The sequence below is a fragment of the Aphidius gifuensis genome, linkage group LG1 (assembly GCF_014905175.1).
Source record: "Aphidius gifuensis isolate YNYX2018 linkage group LG1, ASM1490517v1, whole genome shotgun sequence".
In the NCBI taxonomy this organism is placed as follows: Eukaryota; Metazoa; Arthropoda; class Insecta; order Hymenoptera; family Braconidae; genus Aphidius; species Aphidius gifuensis.
In genome coordinates this window covers 19,440,426-19,456,128 of record NC_057788.1, presented here as the reverse complement: position 1 = coordinate 19,456,128, position 15,703 = coordinate 19,440,426, and the positions used below count along the sequence as shown (strand labels likewise).

The 15,703-nt window shown below is 28.8% G+C and overlaps 2 protein-coding genes and 1 long non-coding RNA gene across 3 annotated transcripts; 1 reads left to right on the top strand and 2 right to left on the bottom strand.

Annotated features, from left to right (window-relative positions):
* Positions 1-299: 299 nt before the first annotated feature.
* On the top strand, positions 300-2,855 carry LOC122850638. Its single transcript, XR_006373638.1, has 3 exons — positions 300-456; positions 519-607; positions 827-2,855. It is a non-coding gene; the product is annotated as an uncharacterized LOC122850638 (long non-coding RNA).
* Positions 2,856-10,177: 7,322 nt separating this feature from the next.
* Positions 10,178-11,749, bottom strand: LOC122850627. Its single transcript, XM_044149763.1, has 2 exons — positions 11,600-11,749; positions 10,178-11,514 (listed from the first exon to the last, which is right to left on the bottom strand). The coding sequence occupies exon 2, from the start codon at positions 11,498-11,500 to the stop codon at positions 10,286-10,288; it is 1,215 nt and encodes a 404-aa protein (XP_044005698.1). The 5' UTR covers positions 11,501-11,514; positions 11,600-11,749; the 3' UTR covers positions 10,178-10,285.
* A 1,731-nt stretch (positions 11,750-13,480) lies between these two features.
* Positions 13,481-15,450, bottom strand: LOC122850616. Its single transcript, XM_044149752.1, has 2 exons — positions 15,163-15,450; positions 13,481-15,077 (listed from the first exon to the last, which is right to left on the bottom strand). Exon 2 carries the CDS (start codon positions 15,061-15,063, stop codon positions 13,588-13,590), a length of 1,476 nt encoding a protein of 491 aa, XP_044005687.1. The 5' UTR covers positions 15,064-15,077; positions 15,163-15,450; the 3' UTR covers positions 13,481-13,587.
* Between the last annotated feature and the right edge of the window lie 253 nt (positions 15,451-15,703).

Below are 15,703 nucleotides of genomic sequence, written 5' to 3'. Positions count from 1 at the left end.
TTCGCTTTTCTCCTTTTTTCTGCGATTTTCTCCAATTTTTATTCGCATTATTTCCAGCTTTCTCTGATTACTTTCAAATTTCTCCAATTTTTTCAAATCGGACAAAATCGAAGAAAATTGAGAAATAATTTCCGCCAGGCACAGAATCACATCCATTTATTCACCATGGCATCTGGTGGCGTACAGTGATCAACTATAGTTTGTTGACGGTAGCATACTATAGTGAAACGATCTGGAATGCGCCATATTGCCTGACAGATAAGCTTTTACACAATAAATGTGTGTGCGTCCAGCGACCTAACCCCGCCCATAGGTCAGATCCCTATATTTTTACCTAAAATATAAATGAAAATATAACTTTTCGAATGAATAAATAGAAAATGGAATAAAAGCTGCTATTGGAAATTTGAATTACTATTTAAATAAACAGCGGAGAAATATTCCACCAGATAACTGGTAAATATATGTATTTCGTATTTTTTTTGTAATTTTTAATACGTCAAAACTTAATACAAAAGTCAGGTACTACATTTTTCGGGTCTGGTAGTAACTTGCTTAATGGTGGTGCTAGGTGATGGTCAAGTTGGAATAAGACATCATTCATCATGTAAGTAAGCAATAAGTTTAATTTTTTTTTCTAAATTAATTAAATATAATTGACGAAATTTCCAATTAAAAAAAAAATACTTTTTTTTATCATTCAATATCATAATCAACTGGGACATAATCCAGAGCATAATTTTTCGTCCATTTTTAGGTCCGAAGTTTCTGTCCTCACTTTAAATTGTTTTTATACTAATAAAATATATGTTTACTATATGCACAGGTCAATATGAATGAAGTTGTAATGATAGCAGTAGATGAAGTTGGTCCAGCAAGTTCAACTAGAGATGAGCAAGTTCAACTAGGGATTGTCTTTCTTTGAAATAACGCTCATAAATCATCAGTGATGATAGTACTTTGATACCATTGGATGAAAATAAAGTAGAAGAAAAAAGCTCAAGTCTATAATGGTTGAAGAAGAAAATTCACAGCAAACTATTGAGGACGATTCAAGTATATAACAGATACAAGAATAATTTCAGATGGTATTCCTTCTCCATTAAAAATGCTCTTTGATGGCTAGAAGATAATCAAAAAATAAGACTGAATCAAATACTAGAAAAAAAGCTGTCAAAGAAAAAGTACCATCAATTGTTACGTCAGATAAATAGGTATTAGGTAGCTTATCAACGTACGAAAATCAAATAGAAAGTCGGGCTATCATGAAACAAAGCTGTCAATATCGAGCTCATAAATTTATTACTTATAGCCGCTAGATTTTTTACTTAGCTGTAATTATAGCGAAACAATCAATATCTACATTATTTTACCAGCAAAATTTTTTCCTTAGCTGTAATTGTAGCCAAATAATCAATATCTACATTACTTTACTTAGCTAGATTTTTGACTCAGATGTAATTGTATCCAAATAATCAATATGTGCATTATTTTACCAGAAAAATTTTTTACTTAGCCATAATTATAGCCATAAAATCAATATCTGCATTATTTTACTAGCGAAATTTTTTGACTTGGCCGCTAGATTTTTTACTTAGCTTTAATCTGACGAGATATATATAAAGGGAGGGGGTATTCAAAACAAAAGTAGGGGAATATTAGAAAGAGAGCGTTCGGAGTGAACTCTGATTTTTTTTTAGCCTTAATCCGGCTATGGAGCGAACTTGGTACCAGCCGAAATAATAGAACAAGAAAAAATTAGTGATGCGATAGAAGAGAGATTTCGAGACGAGACGAGACAGGGGTGACGAGAGACGATAAAATTTGAGACGAGACTGATGTCGATATGCGAGAAAAAAGTCGAGAGTTAAATAATTTAGTTCGTGTTTTTATTTTTTTAAATTTTTATATATTTTCAATTTACTTATTATACATTTCTAACCCGTTGTAAATTACATGTTTTTATACTTTATACACTTTCATAATTTTGTTCAATCTACCCTGGTAGAAATAATCTCTCCGGATTTCTCAGGATTTTCTCGGAATTTTTCCGGATTTTCTACGCAATTGAGACTTCCGGAGATATTATTCCGGAGTTTTTTCGGATTTCCTCCAGGTTTTATTGGATTTTCTCCAGATTTTTTTGGAAAAAATTCCTTTTTTATTTTTCGTATGTAAACTCTTATTTCTAGTTTTTTTATTGATATTTCCATTTTTTTTTTGTTTGTTTTTTTAAACGAAAATTCCGGAAAAAATCCGGAGATATAATGAAAATAGTCTAGAGATTACTCCGTAAATATTTCCGGAAGTCTCAATTACGCACTGAGAAAAATATCCTGCGATTTTTACACAGATTATTGTAAAATTTGGAAAATCTGCGAAATACACCATAATTTTGTGTAATTTTTCCATAAATAAAAAATGATTCTACGTTATCTGATGAATCCCATAAAATTTTCATTGACTATATTGTAAGATTTATTATTTTTAAATGAAAACTTATTTCATATAAAAAAATGTAAAGTTTGCATTGAAAGAAAAATAAATATTGTAATATTTTATTGTTAATTTTACATTTTTTTAAGAGAAATACCGATTATTCCGAGAAAATGAAACACCAGAATAATTAAATAGAATTCATCTTATTTATTGTAAAATTTACCGAAAAAACATGAAAAGAAAACATTTATTCAGTGAACTTTTTGATTTACGTCGTTGGAACGTATAATTTACACTTTTTCCGTAGAAATGTTGTGACGTACACATTGCTCCCATTCTTGCTTTTTTGTCGAAATGTTTCTTTGCCAAATAAATTAATACGTAGTTTGAATTACTTTTACAGCCATATGACACAATAATAAGGAAAAGATGTAGCTAAGGAATTAAGGTTGCCAAAGAATTATATTTTAAGCAACATTATTTCCTTGAAACATAATTCTTTGGCAACCTTAATTCCATAGCTTCATCTTTTCCTTAGCTACTGCTTTTTCTTGGACATTTGTATTTTTAAAAAATAAATTTACATGTATTTCATTTATAAAAAAAATTAAAAAGGTCCAAGGAAAAGCAGTAGCTAAGGAAAAGATGTAGCTAAGGAATTGAGGTTGCCAAAAAATTATGTTTGAAGAAAATAATGTTGCTTGAAATATAATTCTTTGGCAACCTTAATTCCTTAGCTACTGCTTTTCCTTGGACATTTGTATTCTTAAAAAATAAATTTACATGTACTGCTTATTGGCAAATACCGCTAAGGAAAGGATACATCCAAATTAATCAATTCGTTGTCTAGATTAATATTACAGCCCTATTCCTATATTAAAATAAAATTATTGTATCAAATGGCTGTTAAATTAGACTGGACTACGAATTAATTCATTCGGCCACATCCTTTGTTCAGCCAATATTTGCCAATAGCCAGTGTCCAAATAAATTGATTCGTAGTCTATATTTATATCACAGTTATTTGACACAATAATTCTAGTTTATTTATTTGTTTTTAATTTTTATACTTCATTAATGTTTTAATTTTTTTTTATATGTTTATTTCTTTATTAATTCAATTTATCAATTAAAAATGTATTATTTTTTATTTGTCGAATGTCATTCTTGATATCGACGAAAATTTTCCGACTTTTAAGTTTATGCGCGATGGCTTAGGGGATAACGCACTTTAGGATTATAGGTTTATATAGGTTTTAGGTAGATGTAGGTTCAAATCCCGGTCGGGACAAGCAAAAACAAAAATGAAACTTTTTTTTTTTGAAAATTTGGAATTTTTTTTTTTTTTTTTTGTCAATTTAAAATCGTTATATATTATTCAAAAACAAAAAAAAATATAAATTTTACATGATTCGTCGGTAAAACACCATTTCTACAAAATAAAGGTAATTTCTATAGTTTAACTTTATATACAACACTTCTACAAGAAGGATGTAAACTATACACAAAAATACGTGAAACACTCGATTACCAAAAAAAAAAATGAATTCTTACAATATTTCAATACGGTCCCAAATTTTACATTATTTTCTGTGTAAAAATCGCAGGATATTTTTTTCCGTGCGTAGAAATCTGGAGACGATCTGGAGAAATCCGGAGAAAGTTGGGAGAGATCTGGAGAGATCCGGAAAAATCCGGAGAAAATCCGGAGAGATTATTTCTACCAGGGTAATATAATAAATTTTTGAATTTTTTCATCAATGTCGATTATAATTTTATTTATATTACTTCTTGTTTTTATGTAGTACAGTATACATACACGGAGAAAAAAAAACGACAAATATTGTTGAGAAAACAGGACAAAAATTGTCGTGCCGCACAACAAAGTAGAGGCGAAGTTGAAACTCTATAATATTAGTTCTGCCGGTAGTACAGTTTTTGTTCATCTGGCAGAGTAATAATTACAGTGCTGTTTAACAAAATTTGTCATGCTCCAAACAAAAATTAATAGACATACAACAAAATTTGTTATGCTCCAGACAAAAACTGTTGAACATACAACAATTTTTGTATTTAGTTTAATAATTTTTATTATTCCACATAACAAAAATTCTAAAACCATATTAAATTTTTTTTTTTTCAAAATTACGAAATAAATTTTCATTATGATAATTAAAAAGAAGAAGGAAAACAATTAAGGAACAAATTAATTCAAATTAATGCTTTGATTTATTTTTCATATTCATAATTTTTTAAGATTAAAATAAAAAATCTCTGCATTAAAATGACAGATGCAGGTTATGTTTGTCATTTTCATATAATTTCATACTTTATTGTTGATGTGATTTGTTAAATATCAAGTTTGGTTATTTATGTAGTTGCTCACAAATATTTTAGTTTATAATTCAATGATTAAAATGTTATTAAAACTTGACATCTTGGGATTAATTAATTTATTTTTAAAACGTCAGTCACACCAAAGCTGATCTCAACTTAGACTGACTTAGAAAATTCCACACAATGCCATGTAGATATACCGAGGCACACGAACAAGACCGAGTCTTACCGATAACACCCGAAAATCAAATTGTTGTGCAGCACTGTAATATTTGCCTTGAAACTGGACAATATTTATTGAGCAGCCGAACAAATATTATTAAGCAACACAACAAATATTATTGGATGGTAAAAATTGTTGTGCAGCTAAATAAAATTTGTTCAACGATACAATAAAATTTGTTGTAGCACAACAAATTTTGTTTAACGATAGAACAATTTTTGTTGCAGCACAACAAAAAGCGACAGGATAGGATTTCGCCTCTAGTTTGTTGTGCTCTCACAACAATTTTTGTGGTTTTTTTTTCTCAGTATAATATATTATATATATTGATTCTCCATATTATATTCGGTTTTCGCAGAAAAATTACCAAATAATCAATAAGCATAAATAATTCGTATTAAAAAATAAAACAAAACATTTATTATAAAATTATTAAATATCATTTATTATAAAATTATAAAATCAAAGTAATGAATCTACTATCTTCATTGTAAATAAAACTACTAAAAAATAAATTGTTAACCGAGAGAAGTCGAGACGAGACGAGAGATAGCTGACGAGAGAGAGCTGAATCTTGTCTCGTCTAGTCTCGCGGCATCACTTAAAAAATAGAAAGAAAAAAAGAGGGAAAAAAAAAGAAGTTCTTCAAGCAGAGCTAGAAACTGTAAGGACCTTGAGAAAGCTCAAAGTTTTCTACTAAAATAATATCAATTTTGGCTGTTTGTTTTTTATTTTAAAAATCATGGTACATAAACTGAATCATCAACGGACATAATTACAGAGAAGGTTTATAGCGTTTATTCGATTTTTTAACTTAATAACCAACCGAGTTATTAATTATTATAAATAATAGCCTCTTACGCACCAGAGTACGCAACAGGCAGCGCTTCAGTAGTGGATAATAATGGATCTATAACGGCTCGAATAATCCGTATTGTAAAGAAAAACAAACTGATAATTAATCTAGCAATATTTACTAGAAATTTTTTAAACAACAAGCATAATTATGTGATCTGTTTCTATTCTTATGTGTTAAAGTTGTCCACTTTGACATCCATTATCCTATATAAAAAAGAACAAGGTACTAATAGCTAACTTCACGTGTCACACCTGCATTCGTCATTTCATTGGCTGACGCTGTCGACACATTTATTTTCATTCGCTCACATACACATACACGTTATACGTTCGATACATTCAATAAATCGATATATTTAAAATAGTGGCTAAGTTAATTTAATATGCAATTCAATGGTTATACGTAAATACTATTGAGTAAACTGTAAAGAAAATAATAGACAAATATCTTGCCTCATTGTCACAGAGGCAATAATGTCAAAAATATTTAATTTATTTATGAAATATTTTCAATAAAAGTGCCATTGGAGCATATTATTAACACATTAACCAGATGTAACAATTAAATCAATGTCAAGTGCCATTGTTATTGTGTTGTTGTATTCGGTGTTAACATGTTGTTCCAACTATATTAATACATCAACAACAGCATATACAACATTAAAATGGTCAAAACTTAATTGAAAATATTATTAAATCAAACACATTGCCATCAGTTGATAAAAAATTAAGATAGGTTATAATTTGTCGAAAAACATGAATGAGATAGTAATAAATATTTACAGATCCCATTTAATTAGCCTAAGTTTGATGGAATTAGAATAAGCTGTTATACTTATTCTATTGGAGTTTTTTTTGGAGAATATTAGAGTGAAGTAAATTTTCTTTGGGAGTAAATGGTTTAATTAATATTAATTAATTAAGATTTAGGGGTGCAGGCAGCCTGAACTTTTTTATTTTTCATTTTATTTAAGTTTTTTTTTTTGCAATCGATGGATAATTTTTTGGAGAATCATCATATGCAAAAAAATTCCATTGATAGTTCTTCAATTTATTATTAAAAAATATTATAACTTTTAAATTATTGCTATGAGCTGATTAATCATTTTGGTCCATTGCGCATCTCTACCCACAAATCCCATACATTGACAAAGTGACAGCATTATTTTTATGATTATTCCAAGTTACTCCGAAATGTTTATTTATGATAAAAAAGTTCTTGAACATAAATTTATTGTTTTCTCATTAAACCTTTAAAAACCAGGAGTATGATAGAGATTAGAGTGCATGGGGGGAAAATTTGGAGTAGGGATGCGCAATGGACCAAAATGATTAATCAGCAACAATTTAAAAGTTATAATATTTTTTAATAATAAATTAAAAAACTCCCGATGGGATTTTTTTGCATATTATGATTCTCCAAAGAATAATCTATCGATTGCAAAAAAAAAACCTAAATAAGTTGAAAAATAAAAAAATTCAGGCTGCCTGCACCCCTAAATCTTAATTAATTAATATTAATTAAACTATTAACTCCCAAAGAAAATTAACTTCATTCCAATATTCTCCAAAAAAACTCCAATAGAATGAGTATAACAGATTCTTCTAATTTCATCAAACTTAGTCTAATTAGATGGGATCATATTTACACACATACATTGAGTAAAATCGAGCCAAAATAATGGTCAAATTGCATTGAATAATTTGATAATCACATTGAATAACACCATCAGCACTGATAATACAATTTTGAACAAAAAAAAGGTTGGCATTCACATAATAGTTTTTTTTTAAAAACGATTAATAGAAAGTCAAGGGTTGAGTGCCCGAAGGGCACGATCTACACGTCATTTTCTGATTTTCCTTTAACATCACATGTTAATCAACATGACAATAATTAAAATTATCTATTGAAATGGAACTTTATAGACATTAATGATTTAAGTGAAAGATAAAAAACTGTCACTCATTAAGAATTAAAATTAATGAAATTGATAGAAAATATTTGTATACTGAATACCGGAATATCCATTACATTTCTTTTTGTTTATTTATTTTTATATATACACTGAGAGAAATTTTAACTAAAAATTAAAATCACGGTTGAATAAAAATTACTATACTGCTTTGTAATTTTTGTTTTAAAACAAAATTATTTCTGGGACTGGCCGCGAGAGATGGAATTCTACAATAAAATTATGTAAAATGTGTAAAATGTCAAAAAATTGTTGGGTTACTTCAAGCCTCTATACATCGTTATCTATTGCAGATGGACATGGGGTTGAGTGAAGTTTATTATTGAAAATTCAATTCTAAACAATTTATAAAGAATTACTTTTTTTGATTAATCTCTTAGATAATGAGTTATGAGTTAATTAAAATAAAGACATACATGTTTTGTGAAATGAATAAAAATTATTATATGGTTGAATAAAAAATACGGCACAATTTAATAAATATTCTTATATATATAATAAAAATTATCATGTAGACATATAAAAGTTAGCATAGACTTAAATATTTTTTACTATATAGCTTTGTAAAAATTCTGTTTGTGGGGCGAAATAACACAAAGATGGCCGACCGATTGAACAAATGATTGAACTGTCATGTAATTTCAAGCATTTCTACAGCCTTATCTGTTGAAGCTAGGTATGGGGTTAAGCGAGGTTTATTATTGGTTATTTATTTCTAAACAATTTATCAAGAGTAACTTTTTTCTATTTAACAATTAGTTTTCGAGTTTTGAGCGTGTAAACAGAAAAGAAAAAATGTTGCCGGGAATTGATTGCTATTCTCCGTGAATCTAGCACAAACTGCCCAACTTAACACAAAAAATGTCCAACTTTTAAATAAAATTTATAATAAAATTTAGTAAATTCTAAAACCGGTAGTGGGTAAATTCTCAGCCTGCTAAAATTTACTTGTGAGTGTCGTGAATTTAGTCATTTTTTTAAGGAGGTTATGCACAAATTCATTGCGCGTGTTGCGGGGCGCTTCTGACGTCACAGACAAAACTGAAATCCGACTACACTGTAAAAAAATAAAGTGAAAAGCGCCTGCGCCCCATATACAATATATGGGATTGCGGGTATGTGTGTGTGTTTGAACATGCCATACGTTGCCACAACTAATTTTTGTAAAGTTTATAATTAATTACTCATTAATTGACCGATCAACATATGAAAATTTTTCGCGCAATTAATAAAACTCGGTTTCTAGTATATGTGTGATTTTTTTCAAGACTTTTTCATCATTTTTTCTATCCGAAAAAAATGGTTGAAATCTCCATAAGAGCCAATGTTAAATATTATTTTCAATAATTAATTACAAAAAATTTAACCGATCAACATAAGAAAATAATTATACCGTTGTATTCAGAATGAAAAGATCTACTTGTGTACAAAATTTCAGAAGATTCTCATTATATTTTTTAAAAAAAGAGTAATTTGTGCATAACCTCCTTAAACAGAAATTACAATAAAATTGTGTAATTTTTATGGCTTAGTAGTGTATATATAGTCAACGGCCAGATTTTTTACATAATTTTATTGTAAAAATTATCTATCAATATACGAATAATTCTTATAAATGATGGGGGAACGCAGTTCTTACTATTTATTTTGTAATTTTTTCTTTTACTTTTGTAATTCTTAGTTCATTTCTCTCAGTGTATGTACAGATAAATAAAAAAGGCCATTGATACAATAACGGACTTAAAGTATATAAATACATATCTAATTATTATATTAAAAAACATACGACAAAAAGTAACTATGTATTCCCAAACATAAGACATCGACATTCAGGTTAAATAAAAGCGACCGCGCAAGCGGGCGCTCAGTCTCGTTTAAAAAAAAACTAGCATGAAAATTTAAAAAAAATTCATCGAAATTGATGATTTTTCTGGCTTTCATTTGCTACCAAAAAATCGAAAATTGAATAACGGGAAATTTATTTAACTTTCAACCTTAAGTTTGAAACAGGAATATTATGTGGAGCTAGCAAGTCTTTAATTTTTTTTAAACAAATGATAACATCTCTGAAATTGTAAAAATAATCCCGAGCAAAGCCGGGTTAATCAGTTAGTAGTTATATACATTCAGAAACTGGTACCTACTTGCGTTCAGAAACTACGACGCCACATTTTACATCGTTTATAAACTGGGCTATCATTAGGCATTGACTAAATAAATTATTATGTTTTTTTCATATTTATATTTTTTTTTATTAACTTTTAATTTTATTTTAATGAAAAAAAAATATATATATAGAAATGTTTTATTTTTGTATATTTATGAAGTACTTGAAAATAAATTCAGCCTAAAGAGTTCAGAAATTGAGCCCGTGACCTTATTTTAAAAAAAAAAAAAAAGTATCCAAATTTACATAATTAATATTTAATAAAAAATAAACATGAAATATTTTTTAAAATTTAATAACTTGTTTAATTGGTTTTTTACAATCATTATTTATATGTATTGGCTGATTATCTAATGATTCTAAATTTGAATTTCCAATAGTACCTAATGTCATAAGATTTTCTTCTCTTTCAATTTTTAAATCAGGACAATCTTTTTTCAAATGTGTTACATCACCACATAATTTACAAGCACCACCTTGTGGATAAAGTCCTTTCGGATTATCAGGACATTGTTTAGCTATATGTCCTTGTTCACGACAAATAAAACATGATGCAAATTTAAAATCATCTTTTTTAACAACTTTACATTCAAAATGTGTATGTTCTGTTGATCCACATTGAAAACAAATACCAGTTACAACTTCTTGTCCAATTTCAGGACAATCAGATAAATTATGACCAGCTTTACGACAATGAAAACAAACAGTTTTTTTAATCCTTGTTAATGCTTTTTCAGCTTTTCTTCTTTCAAGTTTCATTGCAGCATCAATTTGTTGTTTTGGTATTCCTTTTAATATCATTTGTGAACGTAATTCTTTTAGTCTATCAGCATCTTCTTTTTTAACTGGAAAACCATCATAATGAACAATTTCAACTTCAAAACCATTTATTGTTACTTTTTCACTTGGTGGACATGGCTTTCGACGTTTGTGTTCTAAATCATCACGTGGTTTTGAAAGCTTTTTTTTAGGTGGTTCGCATCCACTATACTTTAATTTTTTTTCTTGTCTTCTTTTTCTATTCTTTTCAGATCTCGCTAAAGCTTTTTGTTCATCTGCAGCTTTTTTATGCAAAGGTTCATTTATGTTATCATTGATTTTAGGTTTTTTAGTTGATGGTACTTCAGTTTCTACAACAGTTGAAGGGTCTGGAGTAACTGAATCACTTATGATTGCATTAGATGGTTCAACTGACTCTGCCAGCTTATGTTTATTAGATTTTTTGTCCGGTGTATTTATTTTTTTTTTATTAGATGGTGTTGAGTTATTGTTTTCAGGCTCAATATCAGCCCAATCAACTTTGGAGTTTCCAAGTGTATCAAAATAATACAGATCATCTTGTTCTTTCAGAAGATCCTGAGCAGATTTAACTTTTTCGGTGATCTCCTTGGATGTAGCTGAGGACTCAAGTTGTTGTTTCATCAAATGCCATGGAGTTGGCTCGTCTAGGAGACGCTCATTAGAAGCCTTGGAGCCTTTAGCTCGAGCAAATCTTGTCATTTTTTATATCAAAACTAAAAAAAAATATATAGATTTATATAACACCATAATATAAATCATTATTGCTTCAAGTTAATGTAAATTAATAGAAGAACTTACCGAATTGCAATTAGCTTTTTATGAACTCACGGTATTTAATATATTTTTTATAAGCAAAACCTCGTGGTCATACAACTTGGCAACTTATAGCCATGGAGAGTAATCTGTGACGTCACACTGTGTATTGGCATAGGGAGCTGTTGAAGCTCACGGAATGGAGCAAGTCAGTACATTTCTTTGCCAGTGATGACGCTAGTGGGACGAGTGCCCAAAGTCACATGTTTTTGTTTACTTTTTTTTCCATCAAGTCCAATGAGTTTTTTTTTTTATATAGTTATATATAATATAAATAAAAATATTTAGGTATACAATACAATCAATTATAGTTTAATTAATTCATTGATTAATTTTAATTTTTAAGTTAAAATAATTTTTTTTAATTGCCAATGAATAATTGTTTTAATTTTTCAACAAAAAAACGTAGGCTAAATGTCAACGATTTGTTAATGTAACATCTAGAAAATCATTGATATATTCTTTGTATTTATTTATTGTAATGCTCATTTTATTTTATTCTGGTTTTTTTAACATAAATCGAAATCAATGAAGAACATTGATATATCTTACATATACTTCTATTATTATTGTGCATAATTATTTACATAATCATTATATTACTATAATTTTGCTAATACACTCCTTATACACCTCCATGGCCAGTACCATAAGAGCATCATATTAAAAATCGAGATGGAACATGGCAATTTTCATTGAAGAACGTCACCTATACTGGCCATGCGACCTTCCGCGGCGTAGCATATTAGTAATTTTTAAAATGGTCAAACGCAAAATATGCTTTGTTTATAAACGCTCAAAACAAATATTATAAATAATAAATAAATGTTTTTCTTTGTTTTTTTTTTTTTTTTTCTTTACAATAAATACGTAGACATAATAAACGGCCCAGGCTTGAAAAACGTACCCCAGGACTTGAACTCCATACCTTTCGGTTAAAAATCCTACGCAGTATCCGTTGCGCCACGATAACGCATGTGAATATAAAATTTTATTTGTTTTACATCAACAATCGGAAAATAAGCAAAGTCACGCTTGCGCAGTCGACTAAAAAGTTGGGGCAGTTGACATTTCTGAGTCCGTCATCAATTTTGCCCATTGTAATTTTAAATACACTGAAAACAATTTTTTCTGTATTAGAGAAGAAAACTTCTATCTGGTAGAGTTATAATTATTATAAATAATAGCCTGTTACGCACCAGAGTACGCAACAGGCGGCGCTTCGGTAGTGGCTAATAGAGGATCTATAACGGCTCAAATAACCCGTATTGTAAAGAAAAACAAACTGATAATTAATCCAGCAATATTTAGTAGAAATTTTTTAAACAACAAGCGTAAATGTGTTTTGTTTCTATTCTTATGTGTTAAAGTTTTCCACTTTGACATCCATTATCTAAAAAAAAAAACTAGCATGAAAATTAAAAAAAAATTCATCGAAAGTGATTATTTTTCGGGCTTTTATTTGCTACCAAAAAATCGAAGATTGAATAACGGAAAATTTATTTAACTTTCAACCTTAAGTTTGAAACAGGAATATTATGTGGAGCTAGCAAGACTTTAATTTTTTTTAAACAAATGATAACATCTCTGAAATTGTAAAAATAACCCCGAGCAAAGCCGGGTTAATCAGTTAGTAGTTATATACATTCAGAAACTGGTACCTACTTGCGTTCAGAAACTACGACGCCACATTTTACATCGTTTATAAACTGGGCTATCATTAGGCATTGACTAAATAAATTATTATGTTTTTTTCATATTTATATTTTTTTTTATTAACTTTTAATTTTATTTTAATGAAAAAAAAATATATATATAGAAATGTTTTATTTTTGTATATTTATGAAGTACTTGAAAATAAATTCAGCCTAAAGAGTTCAGAAATTGAGCCCGTGACCTTATTTTAAAAAAAAAAAAAAAGTATCCAAATTTACATAATTAATATTTAATAAAAAATAAACATGAAATATTTTTTAAAATTTAATAACTTGTTTAATTGGTTTTTTACAATCATTATTTATATGTATTGACTGATTATCTAATGATTCTAAATTTGAATTTCCAATAGTACCTAATGTCATAAGATTTTCTTCTCTTTCAATTTTTAAATCAGGACAATCTTTTTTCAAATGTGTTACATCACCACATAATTTACAAGCACCACCTTGTGGATAAAGTCCTTTCGGATTATCAGGACATTGTTTAGCTATATGTCCTTGTTCACGACAAATAAAACATGATGCAAATTTAAAATCATCTTTTTTAACAACTTTACATTCAAAATGTGTATGTTCTGTTGATCCACATTGAAAACAAATACCAGTTACAACTTCTTGTCCAATTTCAGGACAATCAGATAAATTATGACCAGCTTTACGACAATGAAAACAAACAGTTTTTTTAATCCTTGTTAATGCTTTTTCAGCTTTTCTTCTTTCAAGTTTCATTGCAGCATCAATTTGTTGTTTTGGTATTCCTTTTAATATCATTTGTGAACGTAATTCTTTTAGTCTATCAGCATCTTCTTTTTTAACTGGAAAACCATCATAATGAACAATTTCAACTTCAAAACCATTTATTGTTACTTTTTCACTTGGTGGACATGGCTTTCGACGTTTGTGTTCTAAATCATCACGTGGTTTTGGAAGCTTTTTTTTAGGTGGTTTACATCCATTATTGAATCTATCATTTTGTTGCATGTTTGGAGTATTATCTATATTTTTATTTTGCTGAAATTTCGAGTTGATCAGTTCACTTGGTGTTGAAGATCCTTCTTCAGAATTAATGACACTTGTTGATTCATTATCTTCATTTTTAAGTTTATTTTTTCTATTTCTTTTTTGACGTTTACTCAATTGTTCTCCTGTCTTTTTATCATTATCATTATTATTTGAAGAATTATCTTTTAATTTATTTTCAGCTTGTAATTTTTCTCTATACTTTAATTTTTTTTCTTGTCTTCTTTTTCTATTTTTTTCAGATCTCGCTAAAGCTTTTTGTTCATCTGCAGCTTTTTTATCCGAAGGTTCATCAATGTTATCATTGATTTTAGGTTTTTTAGTTGATGGTACTTTAGTTTTTACAACAGTTGAAGGTTCTGGAGTAACTGAATCACTCATGATTGCATTAGATGGTTCAACTACCTCTGCCAGCATACGTTTATTTGATTTTTTATCCGGTGTATTTATTTTTTTTTTATTAGATGGTGTTAAGTTATTGTTTTCAGGCTCAATATCAGCCCAATCAACTTTGGAGTTTCCAAGTGTATCAAAATAATACAAATCATCTTTTTCTTTCAGGAGATCCTGAGCAGATTTAACTTTTTCGGTGATTTCCTTGGATATAGCTGAGGACTCAAGTTGTTGTTTCATCAAATGCCATGGAGTTGGCTCGTCTAGGACACGCTCATTAGAACCCTTGGAGCCTTTAGCTCGAGCAAATCTTGTCATTTTTTAGATCAAAACTAAAAAAAAATATATACATTTTTATAATACCATAATATAAACCATTATTGCTTCAAGTTAATGTAAGTTACTGGAAGAACTTACCGAATTGCAATTAGCTTTTTATGAACTCACGGTATTTAATAAATTTTTTATAAGCAAAACCTCGTGGTCATACAACTTGGCAACTTAAAAGCAGTGATGGGTAACTCGACGATTTTTTGGGTATCATACAATCGTATGATACTACATAATGTGTATGTCGTATGATAGTTGTAAGTGCCCTCTTTTTTCTATGAAATGAATTAACTCATTTATTTAACCCACACCAGCAGTCCAATTTACAGGGCAAATTTTTTACAATTTAGGGCTTTTTTTTACCGCTGATGGGGTTTGTAAAAATTTTTTTTATATAGATTTTACATACAAAATCGGCGACAGGGATAACTATTTTGTGGAAATTCACCTTAATTTATGGCTTTATTTGTATCTTTTTCAATGGTTTCCATCAAACGACTATATCGCTTTCGAGCGTTTTCATGTTATCCCCGGTACAGGGGATAATTATGTCGAGAATAGCTATCCAGCAGTCCAATTCACAGGGCATTACAATTTAGGGCTTTTTTCCTCCACTGACGGCGCTTGT